This window comes from Peromyscus maniculatus, chromosome 1, assembly GCF_049852395.1.
Source record: "Peromyscus maniculatus bairdii isolate BWxNUB_F1_BW_parent chromosome 1, HU_Pman_BW_mat_3.1, whole genome shotgun sequence".
NCBI lineage: Eukaryota > Metazoa > Chordata > Mammalia > Rodentia > Cricetidae > Peromyscus > Peromyscus maniculatus.
In genome coordinates this window covers 109837383-109852028 of record NC_134852.1, presented here as the reverse complement: position 1 = coordinate 109852028, position 14646 = coordinate 109837383, and the positions used below count along the sequence as shown (strand labels likewise).

The following is a 14646-nucleotide window of genomic DNA, read 5'->3' as shown; positions in this document are numbered from 1 at the left end:
AAAGGAAAGCGGAGACAAGTAAGAACACAGGCACCCACACGCTCCCCATCGTCCTGCACGTGCTCAATTTCCCGGCCCACGTTCCAGCTGTTGGACTGTACCAATGTCTACAAGGGAGGAAAAGGGAGGAAGACCAGGCGGCCGCCGGAACAACCAGACGTGCTTTCACGCACCGGTACTATAGCTCCCTTTGTCGTACTCACTAGCACTCTGTTCCGCACTGGTCAGGCCATAGCGCTGTCCTGTGCTTTGCACGTAGCCTGGTCCCGGGAGCCTCACCCCCCGCGCCAGAATATGGTGTGGTCCGAGGCGGAGCCTTCAGCCCCGCCCTATTACGTCACGACACGCCCCGTTGTGAGGTTATAAAGTGCGCGCGCGGCGGCGCTAGGCGCCGTGGCCGCGCTTCGCTAGCTTTTCGGCTTACCTAGGGTGGCAGCGGCTGCCTGCCTCGGCTCTGGTGCTGTTGCCGCCACGGCCTGGGCGCTGTTCCCCGGCTCCCGGAGCTCAGCGCGAAGCCCTGGCCCCGGCGGCCGGGGCATGGGCCAGGGGCGCGACGTGAGGCGGCTTTCTGCACGGCCGTGACGTGCACCGGCTTCAGCATGAAGACTCTCATCGCCGCCTACTCCGGAGTCCTGCGGGGTGAGCGTCGGGCCGAAGCTGCCCGCAGCGAGAACAAGAATGGAGGATCTACCCTGTCACGCGAGGGGTCTGGGCGATGGGGTGAGTGTCAGTCACCCCCAGGGGCTTTCATCCTAGGGGTATCCACGGCAAAGACGACTTCAGGAAGGGACTCTGGCTAAGGCGTGCTTCTCTGTACTGGACGGCTAGCCACTTCAGATTGCTGTCCCAGACAACTAACTACTTGCAGTTTGTAAAAAGGTCTCACCTCATAGCACAGGATGTCTTCCAACTCGGAATCCTTCTGCCTCAGCATCCCAAATGCTGTGATTGCAGGTGTGTGCCACCACAACTGGCTTCTCTTTGAGGGAACCCGACTCTGTGCATCCTGTCATTTTTGTCTGGGATGAGGGTTACCAGTCTGAGCCAGGCAGCCTAGTCTGGTTATCCAGTTTGAGCCAGGCACCCTGGTATCCTAGTCAAGCCTGGGTTCATTCTCCATCCTGGTACTCACCAGTGTTGCAACATGTGTTACATCACTTCCCATCCCCCAGCTGATGGGGCGACACCACCCACTCTCCCCAGTGATTAGTGATATTTCACTCTTCAGCCCCCAGTACTGTTCTTTCTCATAAGGTGGAGCAGAATTTGGCTGGGAGTAACTGGATGGAGCAGAGTGTAAGGGTTTTGCAATCCCCTGAAACAGCCACTGGATGGAGGACATGCCTACCTCGAACAGGTGTGCCCCAGCTTATGTGTGCCAACCCAGACTGTGGAGCCCACGAAACAGCAACCCTGAGTGTGACGTGCTTAGAAGTGGGGTGGGAGACCCTTGGCTTCAGTTGTCTTCACTGTCTTTAAAAAAAAAAACAAAAACAAAAAAAAAACCCGGGTTTCTCTGTGTGTGGCTCTGGCTGTCCTGGAACTCGCTTTGTAGGCAAGGCTGGCCTCGAATTCACAGAGAACCACTGGACTTGGTTTTCCGTCTTGAAGGTCCATCAAGGGAGGAATGAGGCCTTCAGTGAACTAGGGGCAGCATTAAAAATCACACCACAGCTTTTCCATACAAGGCAAAGTGTCCCACACTCCTTAGCTGTAGTTGGAGAAACTGAGGGAGGAAGAGCATGCTACTCAAGGTTTCCTTATCAGGGCAGTGGGACACCCTGGAGGCAGACTGGTCTGGTCAATAGAGAGTTCCCGTTTATGGGAACTTGGAATTCTGGGAATCTTAAAGTACAGGTAATCAGAAAGCACATAAGGTTAATCAGCGTTCTGGTGGTTACTTCTATGAGTATGTATTATATAAGTCAGGAACATGCTATAGATAACAGTTCTGAATCCAGTTTTGTCTTGATAGTAAATCATGAATGTTTCTTGCCATTTGTCAAAATCATTTCTCTAGTGCTGGTGGCTGCCAGGTAACCCACGCTGGGGCTCCGTCACAGTCTATCCAGTGACATTGCCCTTAGTCCTAGTTGACTGTGTGTGGTTATCCGCCCCTGGAGAAGTACTGAACTGTTGCCATCCGAGGGGCAAGCAGCGTGGGCCGCCCCACGTACCGGCCTATAGTATCTACTGTCTTCTCTCAGAATGCTCTCTTCACTGTGCTCTTGTGATGCCCTGAATAGGGAAGTGACCTGCCTACATTCACGCTTTTAAAATGTTCTCATGGCAGGGTAATGGGATGGGTCTGCTGTCTGTCTGCTGTGGTCCCTTTGGAGATAGATACCCTTCCTGGGCTCTCCTCTGTCTTCCAGGGGCAGGAAGTCTGTTAAATACATGTTTTTGACAGATTTTTTTTTTTAAACTCAGGGAGATTTGTACTCCCAATCAGATGATTTTTATCAGGTCTTTACCGTCAATAGCGGAAGAATTTCCCCATGTTGTCCAACCTTGAAAATACAATGGGTGGGTGTACTTATCTCATAGATTGTCACAAGGACTAAGGTGAAATGCAAACTAGTCAGTTTAGCTCTCTGGGATCTACTTTGGTGAAAGACTAGGTGGGGTAAGGGAGGGTGCGCAAGCAAATTTTATGTTATCTTGACATCTCTCAGAGGCCTCCTGTACCTCCTTGGTCCTTTGAGACACTCCCTAGTGGCCTAGTTTGCCTCAGATCTGTTCCCACTGAACACCCTGTTAGTGGCAGTGTTCAAGGAAGGAGCGAGCATGGAGTCTGTGAAGGGAAGTTCCGTGAGGGGTGAGCAACCACATAGCTAACTTGGTGACTGCTGTTATGTTGAAGCTTGGGTGGTGTGCCTTGGTCGGGAGAGAGGGGTCTTTGGTATTTTTTTTCCTTTGACTTAGGATAGGGTTTCTCTGCATTGCTGGCTGACTCGGAACTCATTCTGTAGCCCAGGCTGGCCCGAACTCAGAGGACCCCTACCTTCCTCCTGAGTGCTGGGATCAGAGGTGTGCACCACCGCTCCTGGCTTGCAGTGTTTTCTAATCTCTGAAAGACTGCCTTGGACTGTGTCTTGGAAGCTATGGTTAAATCCATGTCTTTGCCCTTGGATGGGAGCTTTTCATGGTAGAGCCCTTGAATGCTTATGGGTCCAGAACCCAGCATGAGGTAGTGCAGTACAGTTCTGAGCTGGTACATTGTGTGGCCCCAATGCCTAGGACAGGGGTAGAATCATAGTTTGGGTTTTAATAGAAGAATCCCAACAGCTATTGATGACTGCATAGCCTGGATGGTGGAGATGGAGCTCCCCATTCCTGGGAATATGCTAGGTGGAGTCAGATTGTTGGGGGTAACTCTGGCACTGAGGGTTGGCAATCATCATCATCTGTGCCCACAGAATGAAAACCTCACTCCTGTCCTTACTCCCTCAATTCTGCAGAGACTGCTTTTGAGTTAGCTCTGTGCCAAAGACTCATCTAAGCTTGGCAAGGAGGGCCAAGTATAATGCTTTATTAGCAGGTGACTCAGTGGCAAGTGTGGAAATTCTGCCCCACCTCCTCCCTCCCCCTCCTAAATTCAGTAGCAAGTACTTGGGTTAGCTGAGTGGTGGCGCACGCCTTTAATCCTAGCACTCGGGAGGCAGAGGCAGGTGGATCTCAGTGAGTTTGAGGCCAGCCTGGTCTACAAAGCGAGTTCCAGGACAGCCTGGAGTGTTACACAGAGAAACCCTATCTTGAAAAACAAAACAAAACAAACAAAAACAACAGTTACCCATTGGTGCTGGGTCTAGCCCAACCTTCATAGTACAGATGAGAAACTGAGGTCCCTAAAAGAACCAGTCCAGGGTTGTGAAAGACACACTAGAACCCTGATCCATCTCGGTCGGTCCTATTGGCCTCCTTAAGGCAGAGAGGTGTGGGGACAGCAACACTGAGAACTGACCAGCATGTGTGCTATGCAGTAGCCAAATGAGTGCCGATTGCTTCCTTACTCCATCATGGGGGATGGTGGCTCCTTCCCCAGCTTTTTGAGGAAGGTCCCCTAAGCTTAGTGGATAGGGTTACCAACAGCTCACAGAACTTTGTCTGGCTAGATGAATTGCCCCCCCACCCCAAGTACTTCAAACTTAATCCTATGAGGCTCCTGGCCACCTCCTACCACCTCATAACCTCCTGGCCACCATTCATGTGCTAGTAGTGGTCTTTCTGACCCTCCATCACTGTCTATAATTCAGTTCTCTCTCGGTGTCTCTGCACTTGCTTACCCTTCCCAGATCTTGGCATGCCTATCCAGATTGTCACCCTATCCTCTAGTTCCCAGATTTTTTGTAGCCCTTATCATTACCTAGTTGTCAAATGTACTTACCGTTTGGGTGATTGTCAGCCCTTGGTGACAGGACCTCATTTGTCCTCCTTAGTGTTGTGTTCCTAGCATCTAACATAATGCAGGCAGGCAGTGGGGACCCTGTAGATGTTTGTTGAACGAATGAATCACTAGTGGGACTTCCCAAGTCCTCTTGGCAGGGAGTCCTGCCTTTAGTTTCCTGGTAATTCTGAAGTTGTCCCCAGGCCTCTGCCTGTATGTGCTGAGTGCCCTAGAGATACGCAGTCTGGTTAAGAGCTGCCTTGAGGGCTGAGTGCCAAGTGGGTAGAGCCAGGTGAACCCTGATCCCTACGTGGTTCCAGACTAGAAGGCCAAAGCCAGGATTCCTGCCCTGCCTTTCTTCTCTGGGGTCCGATGGGTTCACTGCCTCTGGGGATTTCGTTTTCCTGTTTTGAAATAGACTCAAAGCCGGGTGTAGTGGTACACTCAGGCAGAGGCAGGCAGATCTCCGAGTTCCAGGATAGGCAAGGCTGCACAGAAAAACCGTCTGAAGCAAACAAACCAAAACAAGAAAAAAAGAAATAAATTCAGACATCTCAGAATTAGCATCTGAGGGTTTGAGTTAAGGGAGTGGGAAGTGTTTTGTTAATTGATTTGTGAGGGAGCCCCCCCCCTTTTCTTTGTAAGTCATTCAGGAAGTCCCAACGCTGTAGACAGAGGGTCAGTGGGGTCCTTAGCAGTCATGTTATGGTCTGGATTGTAACTCCAGGGTGTTGGGAACCTGGTATCCCAAGTGGCCGACTTTCTGGGCCTCATCATTAAAAATTCTACTTTATTTCATGGAAATGGAGTATGTTCCTGGAATGGACTCTCCTGGGTATGGACTCACAGTTTGGTGGCTGAGCATCTCTTATGTGTGGCCAGTATGCCTGAGGAAGCAAGGTCAGAGGGTATACACATTGAGATGATGTGCGGAGGGAGCGGAGCAGTAACCAGGAAGAAAGAAGGAGCAGCTGTGGGTCTGGAGGATGAGGGAACTGAATCGCCTTGGAATGAGGGAAGGCTTCCTAGGAGAGGCAATGCTCAGTCTGACTTGTGAAGGATAAAATGGCATTAGCAAGGCACATAACACTGAAGTAGGGCTGGTGAGCTGGCCCAGTGGGTGAAAGCATTTGCCTTGACACCTCATCACCTCACGAGGTCAGAGCCCATCACCCATGGTGGGATGTAAGGGCTTGCAAAAGTTGTCCTTGCACCTCCACACATACATACCCACACAAACCTTTTTAAAAGATGTCCTGGGCATAAGGAATAGTGTAAAGAGACACAGGTTTAGGTGGAAAATGCAGTCTGACTGTGGCCTTTGAGGGGCCAGTCTGGTCTGCAGTTCCAATGTCCTTCTCAGGAGAGACAAATGAGACAGAGACTGTCAGGTCCTGGCCTGTGGGGGTTAATCTGTGCCTGCCTCAGAAGACTTAAAAGAGTCCCAGGAGAGAGAGAGGAGCCTGCGCTAGGCAGTTTCTTGGCCCCTGGCACTCCTAGGTACTCATGGTATGGAGCTAGTGTTGGCTCCTTTAGGAGTTTTGACTGGGAGGCAGCCTCGGCATGTGTGGTCCTTACTCCACCTCTGAAAATCTGTGGAGCCTCAGCAAGCCACTGCCTCTTGCTGATTCTTAGTCCCTTCGTCTGTGAAATGACAGGGCTGTGACAGGCAAATGGATCTTCCCTCTCATGGTGTTGAGCCTGGGGACCCTTGTGCCAACCCACAGGAGCAGGAAGCTTGAGGGCCTGTTCTCGTTAGAGCAGTTAGTAATTCTGAGCCTGCACGGGCACCATGCATCTGCTTCTTACACTGCCTCAGCTCCTCCGTGCAGTGACGAGGGCTAGCTAGGTCGGTCCCTTTGGTTCCTTCCAGATCAACTGGAGAGTGTGTTGCCAGACCTGGCCTGCTGCTCTTCCTCATTCTTAACCTCAGTGTCATCCTGGAAAATGGGGCTTGCATCCTCCTTGGGGCCCAGGTAAGTGCCCCAGAGGAACCTAGCTCCCCATGGATTGTCAAGGGTCTATTTTGGGGACTCCTTGGTGACGCACATGCAAGCTGGTGGGGTTGCCATAGCAGTCCCTCCTACTCGCGTACTCTTCAATGTGCTGGGTCAGAAAGTGGAGGTGGAGAAAGCGGGCCACTAGGGTCTTCAAACACTTGTGTCACAGTCCTTGTTGGGTATTGAACCTGACATCCTAAAAGACCTGCCCCAAGACTCTACCATATTTAATGAAAAACTAAACATGTTAAGCCCCGAACCTCTGGAATAACCTTGTGGGGGCCAATGTTCCCATTAGAAGGATCATTTGTAGATTAAAAAGCCGTTAGTGAATTCTAGCCAAGTACGGAAGGTCTAAGTTGGCAAGACCTTAGACCTCGTCTGCTCTCCCCTTACCCCTTAATTAAGAGCAGGGGAAACAGACCTTTAGGGCAGGGAGGGTCCCAGGAAATCTATGGAGACTTGGAATGCCGGGCTTCCTGTAGCAGGCTCCTGAAATGCAGGTCTTGATGGCATGACCATCAAGTGGTATTTCCACCAGCACAGCGTGTCTGGGGTTTGTCCCCCCCGTGTGGGCTAGATGTCACGGTGGGCACTACGTTAGGATACATAATTTCCATAACAGCCCTCAAGGGAGTGTGTTCATCTTTCTGGGAAAGAACTCACCAGTGTGTTGGGACCAGGTAAATGACTAGCTTGCTGCCCTGGTGTTCAGGATAGAGGCCAGCAGCATTTCATGGCCTCCTAGTCCTCTGCCTTCCTCTCCTCTGTTCTAGTGTCTGCTGCAGCCTGACTAGACCTTTGCACATAAGTCCTCACATTTATGCCCCCTCGCCTTCTGGAGATGCCGTTTGCAGGGCCCGTGCCTTCCTCGTATCTGGCTGATACCTCATCTGATGTCCCTCCCCAGGATAGGCTGCGGACATCCCTCTATTCCTGGTCCTTTCAGGCCCCTTGTGTATAATTATAGCCTTGTTTCCCCTGTTACGCCTGGGGCGGGTGGTCTAAGAACTAATAGCCTCTGGCAGGTGCCTGAGAAGCAGAAGGGAGGTAGAGACTAGAAGCTTTCCTCTTGGTTCAGGATACTTAGGTTTCTTTCTGGAATCTTCCCTGTTGTCCCTGGCTTAACCCACCCTTCCACTGAGAAAAGACCTTTCCTGACTCCCTACGATACTCCCTTTGACCCACTGGCACAGGCCAATTATTTCTCTTTTTGTCCAGGCCCTTTTTATTTAACAAGGTGCCTTCAAGCATTCAGGCATAGACCAGGCCCCTGCTTTGTATGGCTCCATTCTGGGCATAGGAGCCCAGAGTGAGACATAGTTCCCACAATGAATACACACCTCCCATAGTGAAAAGGGCTGTGAATGCAGGAGCGAGAGGCAGCCTGTCGGGCATGGCCAGTTAGTTCATCCTGAATTGGGCACAGGAACACTTCCCAGGAGGAAAGTGGATAGGCTAGTTGCCAAGTTGTTGGTGCCTGACAGGATTCCCTTGTACGTGCTAAACAACTGACCAGACTTGGAAGTAAGAGAACCATACTTGGTGGCACTTCAGGCTGGCTCAAGAGAGTCCCTGGCAAAGCATGTGAGGCAGTGGCTGGTAACACTCTGTGTGCATGGGTTAACAGAGCCCGGCATTGGAGTTGGTAACACTCTGTGTGCATGGGTTAACAGAGCCTGACATTGGAGTTGGTAACACTGTGTGCATGGGTTAACCGAGCCCGGCATTGGAGTGGGACTCTGATAACAGCAGGCATGACTGTCCAGAGTTTCACCATGTCTGGCCCTGTCACTATCCCATGTGTGGACTCTGGCTGAAAGTCCTGCCTGAGGCAGCCCAGAAGACAGCTCGCTTACCTCTGGCACTTGACTGGCTGTCTTGACCCTCCCAGAAATATGCTGAGGGTGGGTATGTCAGCCCCTCAACCATGCAGCTTGTGCTCAGTCCTCTGGTGTAACTTGAGGGTGGCTTCCTCACTCCTCAAACCAAGGCGCAGCTTCAGTACAGATGGCCCAGATGTGGCATCCTTGGGGTCTGGGAATGTGGGTGGGCAGGATGCCTTCCTGCTCAGAGAGCCCCAGGGGCCCTTCATGCCTCTGCTCTCTAGCTCTTTCCAGACCTAATAGCTAGACCAGTTCTGATTGGACTGTTTCCACAAGTGATTTGGGTTCCTCACAGGGACCCATAACTAAGGAGGACACTGGGTCTGAAGGAGGGTGGCAGTTTGCAAGAAGCATTCGATCCAGGGTTTGTATTGCTTTAAGACAACAGAAGGACACTGAGGCTGACTTGATAATTAACTGCCACTCACACAGATGCTTGCATTTTATGGCGCTCTCGCCTGAGCAGTGTCTCACTGGATTTCCTTAGCAATCTGGCGAGGTAGGAATTAGCCTTATTGTACAGGTAAGAAACTGAGGCTTGTGTAGGCGGTGACTCATCCAACTACACTTCCTGTGTGTTAGAGGCCAGTGTTCCTGTTGGTTGGACTTCTCCTGGGTGCAGCCCCTCCACAGATGCTTGTTGTGGAGGTGGCAGAGAAGCCATGTAAACTGTCCAGAGGTATGGCCTCCCTTCCACAGGCTGGGGACTCTTTGCCCCTGGCTCTGGCTCATTGCCCCAAATTACTGTCCTTTATAGCTATGTCTCCACCTGATAGCACACTCCCCCCTCAGCAGTCTCCGCTTCCAGACAGGTGGGGGCATGATCTCCTGCATTGGCTGTGACTCCCACCCCACTAACACCCTCCCTTCCCGGCAGCACCTTCTAAGTGCTGTGCTCGGGGTCCTACTGTCATTTGGACTTGGACTCAACAATCCTGTTTTCTTTCAGCTTGTCTTTGGGATATGCCTATACCCCACCCCATTTCTGGATTGTTGGTCGTGTGCCTTGACCCTGCCTTCTGGGACCCCTCTTTGGTTTGGTGTTCTACCACCTGCAGCCTCTGCTCACCTTCCCGTCTTCCCTCAGAGCCCTGGAGAGCCTCCCTGCACAGCCCACTCTGTGCACGCTCTCCTAATGCACGGCCTTGCCACACCTAATGCACACCTCGTGAAAAGCTGTCTGCTCACTATTTATACCCTTTCCACCTGGGGAGGTGAAAGCAGCATCAGTCTCACCTAACTGGCCACATGCACCTTACCTACATTAAAAATAGTTTGCTACCTACGTGCATCACACACACACACACACACACACACACACACACACACACACACACACACACGTACACTACATACAGTCCCCGTGTGGAGGTCAGCACACAGCGTGAGGGAGCTGGTTCTCTCCTCCCACCACGTGGGTCCTGTTGGTGGCAGTTGCCTTTAGCCATCAGGCTCCCATATACTCTCATTTAATCCTTTCCAAAACCTCCTGAGGTTGTTCTTAGGCTCAGAGAGGTTTAATCACCCCAGATCACAGAACCAGAGAGGGCAGAGCTGGCCCTTTCCCCAGAACTGGGGGCTTAGATTCAGACTCTGCCATTCTTAGGCAAGAGTGAGAGAAAGCCAGGAAGCTGTTTTCCTCACGAGGACCTAACACAGTCCTCACCACTCCCATTCTTGGGCCCTGAGATTGTGGCTGTTGGGTCCACGGTGGCCTGCAGCTCTCATGACCTCAGCAGAAGCTTGACTATAGAAGCATTTGGGTGGGGCTCACCCTTGCACAGCCAGTCTGCACAGAACTGTCCCCATGACAATGAGATATGATGTAGGCAGAGCAGGCAGGTGCCAGCTTGGGTTTGGGTGTGGACTGCCATGTTGAGCTGGGGACCAGCCCTCTGTAACATGGCATTGTTCAAGTGATGAAGGGACCTGGAGTCCAAATGCGTGTCTTGAGTAATGGCTTCCTGTACCCTAACCAGTGAGGTTTAATCTCTTCTGGTTTCGTCATGCCTTAGTTTCCTCCTTGCCTTGTCTGCCCTCCTAAGGAGTGCTGTGAGACTGTGGCATGGCCTAGAGTGGTAGGAGAGCTGCCCTGGGCCTCGCTGGCATCCCCTTCCCTCTGCCCTCCAGACTGGAGTAAAAAAGGAGCCGTGTCCAAGGATTAGTGCCTCAGATCAGCCTCCCGTGCGAGTCTTTGCTCATAGGACTGGTCTATTTGCTCTACGCTCTGCCTTAGCTCTCCTGTGAAAAATGACGTCTGCAAATGGAAAACAGAACCTGTAAGTAGAGGTTCTCTTCTCATCATAAGTCAGGGAACTTGTGCTTACAGAAAGCAGGAGAGGCTCCAGCATTTCCCACAGCAGGGCTGGCTTGGCTGAAAGCAGCTCCAGTGCAACTTGGGCACCCAGCCTTCTCTGGGGCTGGCATTGTGGGATTTGTCCAGCTGTACAGCAGACCTCTATAGCCCTCCCCACCCCAACCAACCCTGTGTGAGGTTTGGTACTCACAAGTCACTGTTAGAGGGGGGTTGCCATGGGATTCGGTGGGACTGGTGCTGTATGAGAGAGCAGAGGACAGTGGCTGGGCCCAGGGAGGCTTGAGTGATAAGGAAGCTGGACTTGCGGGATGCTAAGACTCCCTGCCACCCTACCCAAGAGTCAAACAGGCTGGGTGGGAGTGGAGGTGGTGGCATTTGATTGTAGCTTCCTCACCGGCTGGATTTCTGCCAACCAAGCTGGAGTAGAGGAAGTGTTGACAACCAGGTAGCAAAGGCTGATTATGCCCTGGGAATATGTAAGGGAACCCTCACTTCCTGGTTCCCCAGGTGACTGTCCCAGGGCTGCTGCAAGCTGGTGAACTTTCGGGCCCAAATTCTGGCCAGGAGGTGGATACTAGGGACCATGAACTTGATCTAATTCATTCCACTTTAGAGATGGGGAAACCTTGTCTGGAAAAAACAAAACAAAACAAAACAAAACAAAACAAAAAAGGTGGAGCCTTGAGCAGAGGCAGGAATCCTGGGTTGGTTTGTTTGTTTTTTTTTTTTTTTTTTTTTTTTTTTGGTTTTTTGAGACAGGATTTCTCCATGTAACAGCCCTGGCTGTCCTGGGAGTCACTTTGTAGACCAGGCTGCCTCGAACTCACAGAGATCTGCCTGTGTCTGCCTCTGAGTGCTGGGATTAAAAAGGTGTATGCCACCGCAGCCTGGCCGTAATCCAGGGTTCTTATTCTACAATGCGTGATCCCTCTAGGGCTCAGGACGAAAGCTAAGGAGCAAGTCTGGAGAGGGAAAAGGGCCTAAGATAGTAGGAGAGTTAGAAAAGGGGCGAAGAAGGAGCACTACGCCAGCCCTCTGGAACACTTGGGATCCAGTCTTGTGTTCGTGCCTCCCCGCCCCCCCATTCCTGTAGAGCATTGATGGTTACTGAGTTCTCGGTATGTGATGGTCCTGTAGCATTGATTCCTGGACATGCTATCCCCAGGGGTCACATAGTGCATGGAGGCAATGTTTGCCTCTGCAGTGCCTTGAAGTCTGGCATTCCCTACTCATGCCTAAAAGTCAGATCGTGATCGTGGAGCCGAGATGAGGTATATTCCTTTCTGAACTAGGCTGTGACCTTGTTGCTACCAATTTTGACAGAAAGCAAAGGCTCAAATGTGACCCCATAGGCCCTTTTCTCCCTTTTCTCAGCTTGTAAGCCAGGGTGAATGGTCAGAGACCCTCAAGGACAAGGATGAGTGAGTCATCTGTCCTGGGCCTCGAGCAGTGGGTGGGAGGAAGGAATGTTCGGGTTGCACACAACAGGCGCTGGGTAGCAGAGACACAGGCTCAGCAGAGTTGGGCTGTGAAGTGGCCTCTGCTTTTTAGTCTAGGGCTGACAGCAGGGTCTCACCTACGCTCTTACCTAGTGCCACTTCTCCTGTAAGCACCAGGCTTCACGGCCACACTGCCCGTCAGCTGTTGGAGGGTCATCCTGGGGCACAACGACAGAGCCAACTCACTGAGCACATTTTGTCCCGATATCCGGTCTTGGCACTTGCTTAGAAGCAAACATACGTACGACCCTAGATCAGGTGCCTCCCTGTGTCCTGTGAACCTTTCCTGAAACACTTGTTCCAGCCACTGGCTTGGGATTCTACCTGCAGTGCTGGGGTACATAGCCCTCACTCTAGGGGAAGTAAGATACCCCCTGGATCCTCCCTAAGCCCCAAGCTTTGGGCACTACAGTGAAGATGAATGTAAACCTCTCTTCAGCTGATAGTAGTTTAAGCCTAGGTGTTGGAGTGGGAATGAGAGTCAGTTCCATGGAAAGAGGTGTCCAGAATAAAGGGACTGGGGCAGGGATCGGGATGTTCAAAGTACAGTTGGACAAAAATCAAAACAAAATATTGCAAATTGGATGTTGAACTTCTGTCCTTGGCCTCAAAGACCCAGAAGCAAAGATTAAATATTTGTACTAGATCAGATAAAGGGAGATACGTGTTTGGGCATTGGGAATGGGAGAGAACTGGCCTCCCTATGGCCCAAATCCAGGACTAGCTCCTAGATTCCCAGCTACCATGCTCCCTTGTTTTATATGTAGAAATGGTGATGCAGGGAAGTCATAGCTTTTATGGCTTTTATGCTGTAAAGCAGCCATTAGGGAAGCATTGGTGGCAGAGTGAGGATTCAGTTATTTCTGAATCTGTGTCCCACATTCACCTGTCTAGGAAGGTACCTGTGGGAGGTGGGTTGTATTGGGGTGTCTGGGGCTGGAGGGCAGCCTTATAATATAGACTGACATCTTCTTCTCCTGCAGGCACTGGCTCCAGCATCCTCTCAGCCCTCCAAGACATCTTTTCTGTCACCTGGCTCAACAGGTCCAAGGTGGAAAAGCAGCTACAGGTCATCTCAGTACTACAGTGGGTCCTGTCCTTCCTGGTGCTAGGTAAATGCAGCTAGGGTGGGGGGAGGGGGAGGTGGGGGCGACACGGTTACATCCCCATTGAGATCATCTCCACAGCCTCTTTCCATTTACTCCCATCTTGGAGGTCTGTGGTCAAGTATTCTACCATTAGGCCTGCCAGAAACCTTAATGAATTCGTGGAAGATGTAGTACGGCTTAATTTTGCCCAAAGTTTCTTGAATCTGGGTCTAGAGGATGCCCAAAGCGTGCACCCCTCTAACTGCCTCCTTGACTACCAGCAAAGAGCAGGGGTGTTGCTTTGCCTTAGTGTGTGTTGTCCGGTCTGAGAACCCCTCCAGACAGGCTCTGACTTCACATAGGTTTCTTGGGCTCTCTCCTCCTGCATGCATGTGAAGATGCTGCTGCTTGCCTCACGTGGGGATTGAAGGGAAGGGTTGAAAGCCACTCCACAGAGCCTGGTGGTGCGCCCCATCGCGGGAATGCCATTGATGAAGAGTGTCCCAAGAGCCAATGCCAGTCCTAATCCCCTCTGCTGACTGCACTCCCCAGCCACTCCCCTGCCTTTCAGCACTGCCTCTGGTGACCTTGTGAGGTTGTTTCTGCAGGCGGGCTAGCTGCTCCACTGCCTGCCAGCTAGAATCTGGGCCCTTCCCTTCATGCCCAGGCCGTATACCCTCAGCACAGGTTAGTTTCGGAGCTCATGAGCACAGACAGACCTGCTGCAGAACACCCTGTGGCCAGCACTTGTGGCCAGGCCTCCAGCCACTCACTCCTCACACTGCCTGGGATGGCGGGAGCTCAGCAGACAGCCACGTGATAGTGTGAGCAGCCGCATTGCAGGACGAAAGGAACAAATCCCATGGTGTGTGAGGCCCTTGGAGTGTCTTTTCTCAAATTCCTACTTCATGGCTGAGGAAATGGGGATTCAGAGGTTCAGTGGCAGACCATGACACCCCTTAAATGGCAAGTTGGAGTTTGAGTCAAGGCCCAGTGCATTCCCTTACCATGGGGGTCAGGAATCAATGGACAGAGCCCAGAGTGGGATTTGGGGAATTCACTGATCCCCTAAAATTAAATTCAAGAGCAGGCATACATTTTTATTGCTATAAGGCTGTAGCTGTCCTCAGATTCTTACAAGGTCATAGAGCCTCAGAAAGATAAAGAAATAGTGGTTTGGGGACAGATAGCTAAATTGGCTCCCTTAGGTCTCTAATCCTGAGTGTGACTTGCATTTGGTCTCTTTTTAGAATACCAGGTAGAGAAGACAGTGTAACCTCATCTTTGTTCAGACAAGAAGCAAGAACCTAGTGGGGACAGAACCTTGTCCGGGGTTATAGGAGAAGGAAATAAGAGGGACCAAGACAAGAATGCAGTGACCCTGGCCTCTTGGTCCTCTGTCTAGTCTGCTTTGCCAGCTCCAATGGTCCCCTTTTGCACTAGAAACCAGCACTTACCTTGCCTTAGTG

At 51.5% G+C, this 14646-nt stretch overlaps 1 protein-coding gene across 5 annotated transcripts in view; it reads left to right on the top strand.

Annotated features, from left to right (window-relative positions):
* The first annotated feature begins 346 nt into the window (after positions 1-346).
* Dgat2 (diacylglycerol O-acyltransferase 2) overlaps positions 347-14646 on the top strand; it is a 29176-nt gene continuing 14876 nt past the window's right edge. The window contains exons 1-3 of one of the 5 annotated variants that reach the window (XM_076547999.1): positions 396-720; positions 1255-1357; positions 13073-13201. In XM_076547999.1, the coding sequence (XP_076404114.1) occupies positions 679-720; positions 1255-1357; positions 13073-13201 (274 nt within the window). In that variant the 5' untranslated portion in view covers positions 396-678. Of the gene's footprint in view, positions 955-1254; positions 1358-2772; positions 2819-10408; positions 10553-13072; positions 13202-14646 lie in introns of those variants that run through there. The other 4 variants (XM_006982168.4, XM_076548010.1, XM_076548012.1 and 1 more) reach the window with 4 other exon arrangements.